Source organism: Thamnophis sirtalis, unplaced genomic scaffold (assembly GCF_051295495.1).
Source record: "Thamnophis sirtalis isolate CommonGarterSnake01/CBP01778 unplaced genomic scaffold, rThaSir2_p1.2 scaffold_2, whole genome shotgun sequence".
NCBI classification, from domain to species: domain Eukaryota; kingdom Metazoa; phylum Chordata; class Lepidosauria; order Squamata; family Natricidae; genus Thamnophis; species Thamnophis sirtalis.
Window position 1 is genome coordinate 95,690,423 of NW_028261382.1, and position 17,123 is coordinate 95,707,545.

Here is a 17,123-nt window from a genome sequence, read left to right on the forward strand (position 1 = left end):
CTTTTTTTCTCCTCTTTTATTTCCTCTAGGAGGGGCCATTCATCCTACATCTGTGGCCTTACTCCCAAGTCGACCCCTGTTCTTTAGCTGCTCCCTTTGTCTGGCAACTTGGCACATGCCCACATTGGGAACAGGCTCCAGCTGCTCTTCTGCCTCACTGTTCGTGAGCCACAACACATCCAGGGAAGCAGAGCTGATCCACCTCTTAAAAAAAAACACCAAAACATTACAGGTACTTCGCCTTACAACCGTTTGACATCCTTGTTCAGGATCTCTTGGCTCTCTCTTGCGGTTCAGATCCTGGAATCTGTGCAAATGATCAAGCTTGAAAGAGAGCAAGCAAGGGCTAAGATCCTTCTGCACGGGAGCTCTGTAAGATTAGATGGGCGCCTAAAACGGCTTGTGTTCCCACCACCAAAGTATTTGCCTCCTCTATTATTCATCAGCCCACTGCATTATTTAAGCCACCGTACCACGTAAATGCATGGCCCAGAGCTCGTGTTTATTCAGCGCTTTGAGTATGTAAAGCATTATAATGTTGTCATTAATAATTCGAGAGGCTCGAAAGGCTGTGGCTTGAACAGAAAACTGTAGTTGGTGTTTTGCTGCTTGATCTGCCACCGTGAAACAGGCGCCAAGCCAATATGACCAATATCAATGTCAGGGTTCCAAATAGCATCCAAAATTAAATCGGAGTCCAAGGTAGAAGATTCCTCAAAGTTCCCATTTATTAAGAGAGCCATGTTGGCACATCTGGGGAAACCCGAATCTGAAAGCTTCCTGGTTTTCCCCACCCAGTTGAAAGTTCAAGATCTTGCCCCCAACACCCACCAGTCCATCACATCTCCCACTGCCATGCTGGCAATTCCACTCATCCAGTTCCGGTCAGGTGCAGAAACAAAGGATGACCTTTCTAGAAATAATTTTGTTATGGCTACATATCATCTCACTCCGTACAATCTCCCCACCCATCTTCCCACAATAGAAAAGACATAGCAGAATAATAGAAAGAGCGGCAGGCCAAAGACCCAAAAGGAAAGATGGCTACAGGCCTGACACATGGGCTGTACAGTCCTTGATGACAATGAAAATTGACCAAGACAACAAGCAATGGGCGGAAATTAATCAAGCAGAGAACCAATCTTGAACCCAGGAGAAATTTCCTGACAGTGAGAAGAATGAATCAACGGAATGACTTGCTGGCAGAAATTGTGGGTGTTCCATCACTGGAGGTTTTCAAGAAGAGATTGGATAGCCATTTGCTCAGAACAGTATAGGGTAGGAGTATCAAACTCAGGTCGTCATGGTGGCATCACGTGATGTATTGTGACTCCCTCCCCCTTTGCTAAACTGGGCGTGGCCAGCACATGACACATCTGGCCCACGGGCTGGGATTTTGACAGTCCTGGTATAGGGTCTCCTGCTTCAATAGCAATAGCAATAGCAGTTAGACTTATATACCGCTTCATAGGGCTTTCAGCCCTCTCTAAGCGGTTTACAGAGTCAGCATATCACCCCCACAGTCTGGGTCCTCATTTCACCCACCTCGGAAGGATGGAAGGCTGAGTCAACCCTGAGCCGGTGAGATTTGAACCGCTGAACTGCAGATAGCAATCAGCTGAAGTGGCCTGCAGTACTGCACCCTAACCAATGCGCCACCTCGGCTCTCCAAAGGGTTCAGCAAAGGGTTGGACTAGACCAGAGGTGAGTTGCTCTCAGTTCGGCCCGGTTCAGCTGAAACGGTGGTGGAATTCAGGCCTGGGCTTCAGAACCAGCAGCAACCTAGGCCCATCATGACCCTGAACCGGTTCCCTCTCTGCTCCTGGGCTGCTGCCACTTTGGTTTTTAGTGACTTCACGTGCACAGATCACTGTAAATGGTTCTGTGTACGCGCGAAGAACGGTTTACATTGAACAGTGTGCACGCACGCAGCACGCGGGTTGCAAACCAGTAGTAAAACCCTCAGCAACCCAGTCCTGGGCTAGACAAACTCCAAGGTCCCTTCCAACTCTATTCTTCCGTATTCTGACTCTTTTCGCAGAGCTTTGCTTTGCTACAGGAAGACGGAAGACGGTTAGACAACGGTTGAGCTCTTCCTCCATTTTAAGCGGAGTTGAAAGAGCCTCTTCAATTCAGCTCAAACTGGCCGTGGGTCAGCGGAGCGAGCAACTCCCCAAGCAACGGAACGGAATCTTTATTTGATTTAAACTGGAATTGCTTAGTGAAGTCGCCGAGAGAATTTTGAAAGGAAGTCATTTTAAGGCTGCAAATATGCCACAATCACTTCAAATGGAAATTGCTCCAAAGCTGCCTAATGCAGAGGACATCTGATTCCACGTTCTTCACCCATTTGTAGCTCCCTGTCAGATTTGACGCTCTCCTGAGAGATGCTGGCTCTTATTCTGCTCCTTTTGTTTCTCATATCTCCCACAGCGGATGCTAAAGGTAAAGATAAAGAGAAAGGTTCCCCTTGCACATATGTGCTAGTCGTTCCTGACTCTAGGGGGCGGTGCTCATCTCCGTTTCAAAGCCGAAGAGCCAGCGCTGTCCGAAGACGTCTCTGTCGTCATGTGGCCTGCATGACTAAGTGCCAAAAGTTCACGGAACGCTGTTACCGTCCCACCAAAGGTGGTTCCTATTTTTCTACTTGCATTTTTACATGCTTTCAAACTGCTAGGTTGGCAGAAGCTGGGACAAGTAAAGGGGACTCACTCTGTTAAATGGTGCTAGGGATTTGAACCACCGAACTGCCGACCTTTCTCATAGACAAGCTCAGCATCTTCGCCACCGAGCCACCGCGTCCCTTCACGGTGGATGCTAGGTGTATATTATTTGCCATGGCAATCTCTGTATCTGGCACTCTTTCCATCCCAAGAAAGTTATCTTAAATATTTGAGCAACAGAAGAACCAAATAAGTTTTTTTTGTTCAATAAATTAGACGTACAAAGGAGTTTCCAAATTTACAATCAGCCAACAAGATAAAAGACATTTTTAAAGGAACATTACAACAAGAGCCAAAGTCACAACGTAAAGGAACAGGTAGTGCTGAACCAGAGGACAAAGGGTAGTTGAAGAAAACGTCTTGATTTACCTGTCTGAAGCCGTTCCGGGTGTACTGCAGGATTTTCAGAGCATAGTTTGATCGTTGACCTTTGCTGTTGAACTCTATGTGGCCAGTGAGACCTTCCAATTCTACCTGTCCAAGAGAGGGTGAATTGCAGTACCAGATAGAAACACTGAGTCTCAAGGACAGAGCCCTCTGCTTCTCATGTCAAGCCAGAAGGGAAAACATGGTCTTCCATGTAACATCTCGGAACTTGGTCTAAGGCCCTTCCGGCCAGGGGTGAGCTGCTGGGGTTTCGCAGGGCTTTGGGAGAATCTCTAGCTAAGATTATGTGTGGTTTGGAGAACCCCGTAAATCCCACTCCTGGCTGGCCCCGCCCCTCCCAGGAGTCTGTTTTGGATGCAGGTAAGTGCAGGGCGCATGGAGAGGCTCAGGGTGGGTGAAAAATGGGACTACCGGAAGTTTCTGGACTTCTCAAATTTTCGGTAGGCCCCTTTCTGGCCTACCGAGAGCCTACGGAGCCTGGGAGAAGCAGTTTTCATCCTCCCAGAGGTTAGAGGAAAGCCTCTGGAGCCCAGGGAGGGCAAAAATGCCCCCCTGCCATGGTACAGGAGGCCAACCAGGCCATGCCCATCGTGACCATGTCCACCGTGGCCACGCCCACCCGCCGGTTGGAAGCGCTTCCCTTGGGTCAATCAGGGACTTTGCGGTGTCCCTACGACCAGCAAGGTTTTGTCTTCCCAGTCACCGTCTCTTCGGGACGGTTTAGGTCCTGCCAGACCATCCAGGGGCAAAAGTGTCATCGGCAGGCTCGGACAGTCGAGTCCGCACGATGTGCCGTCGTGACATTGGGTCCTCCTCCTCCCGAGCGTCCTGGCTTTTTAATCATCCCACACTGGTCTGGCCTAGACTGGCCGAGGCCACCTTTCTTTCTGCCCCCTTCTCTACTTTCCGCAGAGATCTTCGTTCCCATCACCATAGCTGCGAGTTGCACTGTCAAAACGTGAATGCTTAATTCAAGCGCCTCGCCTGGGACTGTAGGGGAAGCCATTACATGGCTGGGTGGCACTAGGCGTCACATTGGGTTTATGTGAAGATGAAGCATGAGGGTGCAAAGGTCTGGTAAGCACAGATAACCACACTCTGCTAATTGTTGACAAAGCATTAGATTATTGGTTTCCCCGCAATGCAGATTCCACACAGGAGAAAATACAATTGTAGCCATTTCTGTTAGAGATTCATTCCCGCCCACCCAGCAGAATGCAAAGCCCTAACCGAGCTTGTGATGGACATGTCAAGGAACTTGTCCACCATCCAAAGCTGAAATAACAAAAGGTGTCCTTTGTGCAGATGGATAGGAGTCATATACTGTGCCATATTCAGCAAGGCAAACCTCAACCAAGATCCAACGAAGCCAGCATAAAACTGGTGTTTACTGACAGACATCCTTTCAATACAAGGACATCGTCCCCCAGCCGAGCACCCATAGATTCAGATCCACAAGGAACTTGTAAAACATCTTAGTTTGTTGCCTATGTAAGATTTGGAGAAGGTCTGCCGAATAGATGATGGACGTATGAGGGACAATCATTTAAAAAAATGCAAGCTTGCCATGCATTCTTTGAAGCTCTTGCTCTTTGGATCAAAGTTGGCAAACATCTTCAATTAACCCAAGAATGGGGTTTTAGAACAGGAGTGCCAAACCTTGGCAACTTTAAGACTTGTGGACGTCAACTCCCGGAATTCCCCAGCTGCCTCAACTTCTGGGAGTTGAAATCCACAGGTCTTAAAGTTGCCAAGGTTGGACTCTCCTGTCCTAAAACCCTATATCCAACTGATGCATGTTGTCTTCTTGATTCTTTGTTCTGATTCTTCCATTGAAACCATTAACTATATTATGGTTCCTTGGCACATGTTCTGCCTACCTTACTCACACAGAGGGGGCGGCCTGCCCACATTTTTTTGTCAAGGAAGCAGAGATGCAGAAGAGGTGCCAGTAATGGCAAGCAAGAGGCAGGGAGACTTACTTCAAGTAAGTAAGGTCAAGCTGATCAGAAGACAAAGGTTTGAGTAAGTCAAGCCAAATGCTAGGAGGCATCTTCTGGAACGTTGTTTCTCAACCTAGAACAGGGGTCGGCAACCTTAAATAATCAAAGAGCCACAAAGGTCCTAACCGGAAGCCCCCTGTTCAATTCTGGAGCCGACTGGAAGTCCGGTTCCCCCACCATAGAGTCTCCTCCTAACGAAGTGTCCTTTTTCCTCTACCTGTCCTAACCGAAAGCCCTATCCATTGTGGAGCTGACCAGAAAACCCGCTCCTTGCCATAGAGTCTCCTCCTGGCGCGCCCTACTTCCCTCCCTCCAAACCGGAAGCTCCTCTCAAAATTGTGGTGCCGGCTGGCGACAGGGAGCTGCAGTTGAGGGACGAAAGAGCCACATGTGGCTCCAGAGCCTTGGGTTGCTGACCCCTGATCTAGAAACAACTAGAACGTTGGCAACTTTAAGATGTGTGGACTTCAATATGCTGGCTAGGAGATTCTGGGAGTTGAAGTCCTCACATCTCAAAGTTGTTAAGGTTGAGAAACATTGTTCTAGAGCCATGATGGTGAACCGATGACATGGGTGCCACAGGTGGCACATCAAGCCCTCTCTGCAGGCATGTAAGCCATCCCCTCAGCTCAGCTGCACTGTGCATGTGCGCGCACCTCCCGCTGGCCGGCTGATTTTTGGGTTTCTGCCGCATATGCATGGGAGGGAGTGGGGGCATGTGCAGAGGTTGTGCACACATTTGCAATGTCACACACATAGGCACGGGAGGGGAGTGCACCCCCTTCCCCCGGCCCATTTTTGCTCCCAGGAGGCTTCAGGGAGGCCTACTAGGCCCAAAATGGGGCACGGTGTGGTGGTTGTGCGCACATGTGCATGGGGAGCACGGGGGGGGTCACATGCACAGGGGAAGGGGGGTCATGCGTGCATGCGCAGGGTATGTGTGGAGGGAGTTGTGCGCACATTGCACATGCTTTTAGCACGCGGTGACAAAAAGGTGAGCTCTCACTGTTCTAGAGGGATATGGGACAACCTGTCGTGGGATGATGTGGTTACCTTCCGTGGAGATATTTATGCCCATTCCTAGGGTCCCTTCTGAGGTTTCTTGAAATCTGCTCCTACAACCTTACTTTAGGGTAAACCTCTAAGCAGAATTCCTGTTTACCTCATGCTGACCACAGGGGTGAACCCACCTCCTCCAATCCTCCGCGCTCAATCCATTCTCACCATTCTGAGGTAGTTCATCAAACTGGTGCCGTGTTGCCAGATTTGGGCAGATCCGCAAGACAAAGGTTTCACGCCAATTTCCTGGCTCCGGTTCAGCTCCTGTACCGCGCTGACCACAGCGTAGACCGCATCGAACAATAAGGCAGAAGACAGCTGAAGAAAATGCAAGACAAGGAACAGGAAGGAGAAATGTTACGGGGGCGCAAAGGCCAAGCCATTTCCAAAACAATCACCTGGAACAGTATAAAGGGCAATTAAACAAGGAAATTCTTGGTTCCAGACAAGTGGGGGGGGGGGATAAAGTTGATGCATTTGATGGAGAAGACCCCAAATGAGTCATAGCAGGTGGTACTATCTCACTAATCACATCTGGTTTCTAACATGGTAATCAGAATTAAATCACTTTGGTCCTTCGTTGAAAGAATATAATTAATATAATATAATATAATATAATATAATATAATATAATATAATATAATATAATATAATATAATATAATATAATATAATATAATATAATATAATATAATATAATATAATATAATATAATATAATATAATATAATATAATAATATAATATAATAGTTGGAAGGGACCATGGAGGTCTTCTAGTCCAACCCCCTGCTTAGGCAGGAAACCCTATACCACTTCAGACAAATGGTTATCCAATCTCTTCTTAAAAACATCCAGTGTTGGAGCATTCACAACTTCTGGAGGCAAGTCGTTCCATTGATTAAATGTTCTCACTGTCAGGAAGTTTCTCCTAGGTTGTTTCTCTCCTTGATTAGTTTCCACCCATTGTTTCTTGTCCTACCCTCAGGTGCTTTGGAGAATAGATTGACTCCCTCTTCTTTGGGGCAACCCCTGAGATATTGGAAGACTGCTATCCTGTCTCCCTTAGTTCTTCTTTTCATCAAATTAGACATACCCAATTCCAGCAACCATTCTTTATGTTTTAACTCCAGTACCCTAATCATCTTTGTTGCTCTTCTCTGCACTCTTTCTAGAGACTCCACATCTTTTTTACATCGTGGCGACCAAAACTGAATGCAGCATTCCAAGTGTGGCCTTACCAAGGCCTTATAAAGTGGAATTTACCCTTCACATGATCTTGATTCTATCCCTCTGTTGATGCAGCTTAGAACTGTGTTGGCTTTTGGAACAAAAAGGAAATACCAGAGCTATAATCTAGACTATATGCAGCATTACATGGATCTTTTAAAATAAAGTAAAATAAAATACATGGCCTTTTTAGTAATGGCACCATCCTTGTGAAATCTTCTCCTTAGGAAACCCCACCTGTGATTTACATATCAAAGTCAATTCAAGAACTAGCTTTTAAGGAAGTATTTGGCATGGGACAAATCCCGTTCGTTTTTTTTCCTCCCAGTCTGGTTTTGTGCTGAGATATTTTTTCCCCCCATTATGATTTGTTACAGAGTTGTTTTTATTGGAAGGCTGTCAACTGGAGTTCTCCTGTTTCTATTATCTGTAATTTGATGTTATTGTTCTTAATTGATTTTAATCTACGTTGCAAGCTGCTCTGCTTTGTATCTGAAGAAGAGGATCTGGGGAGGAGGGTTGATAAGGTACAATAATGATCGTGTTTACCCAGAAACAATTAAAATATTTTGCAACACTATTTGAGAGTGTCTTGCAAGTGATCTTGATGTATCAGATTTTATTAGGAAAACACGCTCTCCGATGTTATTCAAGCAAGCGGAACAGCAGAACAACTCCAGCCTACATGATAAATCAATTCTGGTGAAATGTCCTAGATCAAAACTGTTCTAAAGATATTATTTAACCTTGTACAGTTATATTCCATCAGCGCATTAATTTGCTCTGAGTCACACTTCCAGAGAATGTGGCTTAATTAATGCTAGATTCTGCTATGTTACCCAATAAAACGACTTTAACCTCAAAATCCCGGGATTATTTTGATATACTTGCAAGAGTGGCTATGCGCTTGTCCCTTTTAATCAATATTTTTTTTTCATCCTGTCATACGTTTCTCAGCTAACCACAAATATTTACTCTGAATATGGGAGTTTCAGGAGAAAGAACGTATCTATTCTGGGACGTGGATGAACGAATCGATATCTATGTGTCTCAGTCATTAATTCCTTCAGCGTAACGACGTTAGGGAAAACTGAAAAAGGAGACTTTCCCCAAATGCCTTCTAAATTACAATTCCCCCCCCCAAAAGATTCATTGAATTCTGTCTTTATCTCAGGATTCCAATTGCTGAAATGGCATTAACCTCTGTCCAAATAATCTTTAACACTTATATTTATCGATCCGACTTAAACCATCCCAGCGGATGGATAGAAACGCCAGTTTCCCTTGCAAGTCTACACAGACGTATGATCCCTTTTTGGCCATATCCATTTTCTGCATCCCTAACTCTTATCTCAAGAAGAAGCAAATCCTTACAACCCTACGATTCTTCTCCATTTCCGACTTTACACTCAAGTCCCAGAGCATTCCACATGTTTTCTCCGCAGTCATTGGAAATTCAGATTTCAAGGCTATTCCTACATTCTGGGTAAACAGTTTAACTACCTGAGCATCCAGGCACAGGCTGCCTATTGATAAAAGTGGAATATTTAATCCATTCCATGTGCTAAAAATACCCTCCGTGCTAAAGCTTTCGCGTGATAACAAAAGAAATAAAGAGCTCGGGAGGAGATGAGCTGAAGCAAACCTTCGCGGGAGAATATTAGTGGAGAATATTCAATGCCATCTTAACTAGAAATCAGGTGTTCGCTTGGCATCGCTCGGCTGATGTCTGCTTTTGATAATGCCAGCTTTATCCAGATGAACTTATTCAAGATAGGTTGACTTCTACCTCTTCGTCAAGAAATTCAGATGGCTGTATTTGATTCTTCTCCCTACTCTCCTTTTTTTTAGCCTTCTAGTCCCCTTCTTTTATACCATTCCCATGCTGACAACTCAACTTAGATTCAATGGTCCCCAATTAATTCTATTTATTCTTCCTGCCTCATATACTATGTTTTTAAGGTCACCAACTTTAATACCTTTGGCATTTTTTAATTATGATCATCTTTATCAAGAGATTAACTGGCCATTTTTTCCCCTTTCCTCCCTATGCTATGACTAAGATTTCACCTTTAATTAATTCCACTTCTTGCTCAGCGTTGTTGTCAGTCTCTTATTATGATTAAAGTTCAATTTTTAAAAAAATAAATGAACCACTCTCCATCCCATATCTTTCTCCAACAATTCTCCCAGGGGTTACGAGGCATGTCCCCTCTTCAAAATCCCCCATCTTATCTCACCTCCACCAGGTAAACACGATCCCCCTTGAGACCAGAGGTGGCTTCTACTGACAGTTCGCTTGTGTCCATGCTTGGTGCATTGCATGCTTGATGCATGCTGTGTGCACATGCGCAGTGCAATTAAAATGGTTCTTCCCATGCGCAGAACTGAAAAACAAGATGGCGGCCATCTGGGGAACCAGTTCGGGGGCGTGGCAGGCCTGGGTTGTGACCCAGGCCACCAAAGCATTGCCGGTTTGGAACCCACCACTGCTTGAGACTATCTACTGATTGTGTCAGGACACACATCCAGCACTCTTGAAAAAAAATAAGGGTCTGAATGTAATGTTCAGAAAGGTTTAGAACTTCACTTGGGCTTATCGAGAATCAACAATTCTGATTCTTCTTCACAATCTTTGACAGGACCTTGCTCTCAACTGATGATTTCTGTTTTCTCCAAAACAATAATAAGAAATATATCACTAAATGTTTATGGAGATTCTCAGTCCTCCAGGTCATGGTTGCCCCAAAGGTGCTGTTTTTTTTCAGGAGGCAACTGGACTTTCTTGTTTTTTCCTTTTGAAGACGTTTCGCTTCTCATCCAAGAAGCTTCTTCAGCTCTGACTGGATGGTGGGGAATGGAAGGATTTCTACTCCTTGCAGGCAGCTGGCCCTTTGCATCCTTTTAGAGGGTCGTTGAAGCACTTGGAGGTTTATCTGTGTCCTCAGGGTCAGCTGAATGGTGCAAATTGTTCCTGTCGTCTGCAATTTTTCCTCTGGAAATCCGTTCCTATTCCCACATCTTCCCAAAGGGTGTTCATCCCAAATTGCATAGCTAAAAGTCTGTAATGATTCTCTGTCACCCAGGTCCCAAAGGTGCTTTTCCAAGAACTAACAGGACTTTCTGTTGTTGTTTTTTCCTGTGAAGACATTTTGCTTCTCATCTAAGAAGTTTCTTTAGAGCTGATGGACTTCACCTCTGATTAGAGCTGAAGAAGCTTCTTGGATGAGAAGCAAAACATCTTCAAAGAAGAACCAGAGATCTCAGTTGCCTCTTGGAAAAGCACCTTTGGAAGTAAAAAACAACAACAAAATACTTTGCACAAATTCCTCAGCCTTTTTCCAGAGCGATCAGATTTCCAGGGATTGTTCTGAATGCTACATGGAAAAAAAATCCAAGGTCAAACCAACCAGCAGCAGGTTAAAAACCAAATTTATCTTGGTGGGCCTCCATTCTCTGTCATTGTGTCTGTTTCATGACTTATGATCTTCAAAGTTCTTTGAGTCGATGTTTTCACATATTCTTCTCTTCTCCTCTTTTTTGTGCTGTTAACGATCTCTTATTAGTGTCCACAAATGGTGCTTGTAGATCTTAATGAAGCATATGACAATATTGATTGGGATTTTCGACTTTGCAGCTTACAAACATTTGATTCAGCTCTGAAAAAATCTTGTGTCCACTTTCTTGTCTGCGTGTGTTTTTCCCCCAAATTTTATTAGACAAGATGATCAAGGGCAGTTTCCCAAGAAGCAGAATTATAGAGCTTTAGGATTTAGAGAAAATGTTCTACAGCAGAGTCGCTCAAGGCAATGGAGACGCCATTAACAAATCCAAACAATTTTCTATCCATCATCTCCTTCCAGGCACATCAAATTTAGGGAGGGGCAGAGACCAGGAGAAGGATTTCGGCGCATGGAACAGAAATCCAGTATCTAAAGCACAAATGCTACCCTGTTTCCCTGAAAATAAGACCTCCCCAGATAATAAGCCCAATTGGGCTTTTGAGCACGAGGTGGCGCAGTGGTTAGGGTGCAGTACTGTAGACCACGTCAGCTGACTGTTATCTGCAGTTCAGTGGTTCAAATCTCACTGGCTCAAGGTTGACTCAGCCTTCCATCCTTCCGAGGTGGGTGAAATGAGGACCCTGACTGTGGGGGCAATATGCTGACTCTGCAAACTGCTTAGAGAGGGCTGAAAGCCCTATGAAGTGGTATATAAGTCTAACTGCTATTACTATTGCTATTGCTATAAGCCCTATCTGAAAATATTGCACACAGCAGCAGCCATGAGTATGGGAGATATATGTATATATCAAAATAACATTCCTTTCTTAGAGAGTCAAGGACACCTTGCCCTGCAGCTGTGATGGTGTGACTGAGAGGCGTCTCCAGCTTTGGACTGTGCTTTAATTGGACCATGTAATAGACATGTGGGTGCTGGGCAGGGATGTAGACTTTCTTTTGGGTGGGGAAAACCTGGAAGCTTTCAGATTCGGGTTTTCCCAGATGTGCCAATATGACATCCCTAATAAAATGGAATAGAATGAAAAAAGTCAAGTCTCGGAATCTTCTTTTGTTGGCTGTGACTTGGAACCCTGACATGGCCATACATATTCCGGTTGACCTCATAATCTCTTGTTGAAAGAGAGTCTATGACAGCTCGCCATGGCCATGACTCACCATCAACTTCTCATGGCCAATTCACTGTGGGACGACTTGCCGTGGCCAACATGCCATGAGGCAACAATGCCACGGGACAATTCAATGCAGGATTAGTTCCCTTTATTATTCATCAAAGGATTACGAAAGTGGGTAGCCCTAGGAATGATTTCGTTTGAATAAAAGAATTGAAATAACGTTGACAAAAACACAGTCGACAAAAATAGATGGAACTAAGGGAATCCTGCAGTGAATTGCCTCAGGGCAAGTGGGCTGGGATGAGTTGGTCACAGCGAAGGAGCCATGCCCAGTTGGCCTTGGAGAGTTGTCCCATTCCACCAAAGGAACCTCCTTGACATCTTTCTGTCTTCTCAGCGAGAACCACATTGCCTCCTCGGTCTGGATTGTTTAATTGCCAGCTCCCTCCGCCACTATTTATCTGTTACTCTTATTTAAAGCAATAGAGCAATTTGGGATTCAGAGAGGATGGCAGCCAATTAAGTTGTATTTCTCCATAAGGAGGCGATTGTGTCGATCCCCCCCAGGCTCTTCCAGCCATTCAATGGGTGTGAAATATGTCTTCCCTTACTTCCCCCCCCCCACAACCTTAGATTCAGTCGTCACCCTTTTAGAATTCTCGTCTCTTCTCCGCTGACACTAACAGTCCGCCTGCAAATGTCTCTTCATTGCTCATTAGCGCATATTGTTTCAATGTCCTTTGTTTTCATTTTGGGTTTCTTGAACTCTTACCAATTCAAATGAAAAGAATTCAGAGGTGCAAGGAAGGTGGCTGTCTAAATTTTTTTTTCTAAATTCTTCTTCATGTGACCTGCCCAGACTTTGACCTAGAACTCCAGAAGGTGTCCAATCCTTATATGTGTATGTGTATATATGTTGTATTTGTGCTGATAAATAAATAAAAGGAGACTAGTATAGAATATGGAGGAAGTTCATTACTTAAATATATACCTTTCTCCCTGGCTCAGCTGATAAGGAGAGGAACTCTGTGGCTTAATGGTTAACACATCTGCCTAACATGCAATACAGCACAGGTTCCAATCCCAGTAAGGGTATGGCTAGCTGATGAGAGCTAAATAGCTTGAAATAGATCTATACTAGTCTCCCTTTATTTATTTATCAGCACAAATACAACACACACACACACACACACACACACACACACACACACACACACACACACAATTAATAATAGCTCTCTGTGTGTGTTTATGTATGTATGTTTTAGCATAATTCTGGACCACATTGAGCAATTTCAACCAAACTTGCTACACAGATGAATTACTTTCTGGAGAAAAATACTGTGGGCGTAAGATGACCCTAACACCCCTTGGTGTGTGTTTTCTGTTAAGATAGAGCCTGTTGTGCCTTAAAATGGCTTTTACTGTACTGCCGTCAAATGGGTTCTACTGTACAGCGCAGTGGAGTTGCCATGGTAATGGCTTCACAGTACTCCACAAGGGAGCTCCCTCTGGTAAGGGGGAAAATCCAACATTAGAAATTATGTTTGGTTTGGACATTTCCCCCCTATAAATAAATACCCGGGCAACACCAGGTTATCGGCTAGTGTATAATAAAGTGGAATCATTATATCCCATGATTTAGAAAGTAAATTTCTCTTCATGCTGCCTCTTTTTTTTTGGCAGCCAGATCACACTCCTAACTCATCTTTAGTAACCAAGTATGTGAAAAGTTCTCTTTCATTATGCTTTTATAACTCCGTATGACCACGAGGAGTTCAAAGGAACTGCTAAGGAGAAGAAACTAGGAACGTAACCAACCTTATAATCAACAAGGAATCTAATCCGTATCTACAGAGATCGATGGCGGAGGCCTTCGAACTGAAGAATAAAGTTGGTTGAAGTGGTAACAGTATTAAGAAGTCAAGAAACCTCTTGTGGGTCAAGCAATTTCACTGAAGAAGCAGATTAGGAAGGCTATCGACGCTGTTGAACTTTGGTTTTGGAGAAGGCTCCTGAGACTACCACGGACAGTCAAGAAAACAAATCAATGAATCCCTGAACAAGGTCATCCAAAGCTCTTGCTCGAAGGACAAAGGACTGGATTTGAATTATCCATCCTATTCGGACACATGATGCAAAGACTCATCTCCCTGGAGAAGTCTCTAATGCTGGGAATGGTGGAAGAGAAGAAGACGACAATCAGCAAAAAGGGATGGACTTTGTTACAGTGGTGAGGGGTGCATCATGAGAAGACACCAAGTGATGGACAGAAAAAATAAAATCGATCCTAGTGGTTGCTAAGAGACGACACTGACTTGATGGCACCTGATCAATCAATTTCTTCCGGTAGCTCAAATTTGAGGTTCTTAGTAACCTAAGGATTTTATAGTCCTTCTGTTGAAATAACCTGTTGTCCTCCTCCTCCTCGTCCTCCTCATCCTCCTCCTAACCACTGTCTGTCCCACAGCAGGATGAAGTTGTCTTCCGAATGTTTCCAGCCAATATGATCCCGAGCTTTCTTTTGCCAATTAGATGCACAGTATTTGCTGATGTCATCAATCCAACTTGTTTTAGGACTCTTTCATGGATGCTTCTGATCAAGCGGGATCCTCCCCGAGCCACCGTGGTGCAGTGGTTAGAGTGCACTACTGCAGGCTACTTCTGCTGACTGCCAGCTGCCTGCAATTTGGCAGTTCAAATCTCACCAGGCTCAAGGTTGAACTCAGCCTTCCATCCTTTCAAGGTTAATAAAATGAGGACCCAGATTGTTGGGGGGCAAATATGCTGACTCTGTAAACCGCTTAGAGAGGGCTGTAAAGTATTGTGAAGAGGTATGTAGGTCTAAGTGCTAAGTGGAAAAGAAGGAAGGAAGGAAGGAAGGAAGGAAGGAAAGAAGGAAGGAAGGAGCTGTGGTGGCACAGTAGTTAGAATGAAGAATTGTAGGCTAACTCTGCCCGCAGCCAGGACTTCGATCCCGATCAGCTCAAGGTTAATTCAGCCTTCCATCCTTCCAAAGTTAATAAAGTGAGAACCCAGATTGTTGGGGGGCAAGAGGCTGACTCTGTAAACCGCTTAGAGAGGGCTGTAAAGTATTGTGAAGAGGTATGTAGGTCTAAGTGCTAAGTGGGAAAGAAGGAAGGAAGGAAGGAAGGAAGGAAGGAAGGAAGGAAGGAAGGAAGGAAGGAAGGAAGGAAGGAGCTGTGGTGGCACAGTAGTTAGAATGAAGAATTGCAGGCTAACTCTGCCCACAGCCAGGACTTCGATCCTGATCAGCTCAAGGTTAATTCAGCCTTCCATCCTTCCAAAGTTAATAAAGTGAGAACCCAGATTGTTGGGGGGCAAGAGGCTGACTCTGTAAACCGCTTAGAGAGGGCTGTAAAACATGGTGAAAGCGGTATATAAGTCTAAGGGATATTGCTATCGCTATTTTATCACTGCCTTGGTCCACCTGCCCTTAAGTTCCTCTTGCTATGTGACCAACCCATTTCCATTTCAATCCTTTTATTGTTTTTATCATATTGTATACTTTGTTCACTAATCCATATGCGTGGAATCCATATGTAACATGTAACGGGATCTATACTGAAAAGTCACGAAGCTGGTTGTCCACTCAACGTTCATGTTCACGGACTACGACGAAGTAGACCTCGACTCAAGACCACAGCTGAGCCCAAAATTTCTGCTGCTAAGCAAGAAAATTGTCAAGCGAGTTTTGCCTCCAGATATGACCTTTCCTGCCCGAGTTGTTAAGCAAATCACCGCAGTTGTTAAGTTAGGTAAATCTGGCTTCCCCCATTGACTTGGCTTGTCGGAAGGTCGCCAAAAAGGGATCGCAGGACCCAGGGACCGGGCAAATGTCACAAACACACACACACCCCCGTTGTCAATCAGCTGAATGTGGATCACACGACTGCAGGGAGGCTGCAACTAAGAGCCGAGGTGGCGCAGTGGTTAAATGCAGCACTGCAGGCTACTGCTAGATCAGCAGTTCAGCGGTTCAAATCTCACCGGCTCAGGGTTGACTCAGCCTTTCATCCTTCCGAGGTGGGTAAAATGAGGACCCAGATTGTTGGGGGCGATATGCTGACTCTCTGTAAACCGCTTAGAGAGGGCTGAAAGCCCTATGAAGCGGTATATAAGTCTACTGCTATTGCTATTGCAACGGTCGTAAGTGTGAAAAAATGGTCACAAGTGACTTTTCCCCAGTGCTGTTGTAACATCGAGTGGTGGTTAAGTCAAGGATTTCCTGTGCAGTCAAGATTTGGAAGTGAGAGTATTAATATTTCTAAATAATAATTACAGTTAAATGAAAATGGATATATAATAATGCTTGAGTTAATATGAGTTATGTTGGTTGACTGTGGAGGAGATGTACCAAAACTTATCTGTAATTGATTGACACATTTTCTACAGATGTAAAGAAAGATGCTGTACCTGTTTTAAATTAAAATTAAAAAAACATTTATTAAAAAAAAAAAGATTTGGAAGTGCAAATGAAAGAGGCCATTGCATTGATCCCTTCCTAGTCACACTTTCATAATAAAGCAAAACCTTCTCAACAATTAAACATTCTGTGTTCAGCCTACCCTTCACAGCAAAAGGAAGATCCGTACCCTTTGGGTGGCCCTGTTTAAATAAATGCAGGCTAAAAAAAAACCCTCCTCCTTTTCTTTTGACGAAGTACGATTGTGCTGCTAAAACACTAATTTGAAAGCAAAGACAATTTAAACACAAAATGTTCATCCGTGCAGTTCTCCAAATTGACCAAGCCCTTTAGCCCTATTTTCTCTGCCTCTCCTAGGAAACCATCCTTGAAGAGCTCTCAATGTTATTTTTTTAAAAACTCCCACTTTATTGTCTCTCTGTGTGTAAGAGAATGACACACTTGGCCCCCGATTTAATGCGGAGAATTACGCGCTGTACCATTCCGATGGCGCAATCAGGATTCCTGACACTAGAACAAGAACGGAGAAACAATTAATTACCAACATCTGTTTTCAGCCCACATTTTAATTACCTAATTCTAGCCATCTGTAATTCTCAGCGCTTTTCCTTGAGTTTCCATTGCTTGGCTGTGTGATTCAGG

The 17,123-nt window shown here is 44.4% G+C and overlaps 1 protein-coding gene across 1 annotated transcript in view; it reads right to left on the reverse strand.

Moving 5' to 3' along the window:
• Nucleotides 1–17,123, reverse strand: part of GRIK4 (glutamate ionotropic receptor kainate type subunit 4) — a 378,863-nt gene that overhangs the window by 64,610 nt on the left and 297,130 nt on the right. Inside the window, exons 9-10 of the mRNA XM_087706418.1 lie at nt 6,338–6,490; nt 3,093–3,197 (exon numbers count right to left, since the gene is read on the reverse strand). Of these exons, the coding sequence (XP_087562544.1) occupies nt 3,093–3,197; nt 6,338–6,490 (258 nt within the window). The remainder of the gene's footprint in view (nt 1–3,092; nt 3,198–6,337; nt 6,491–17,123) is intronic.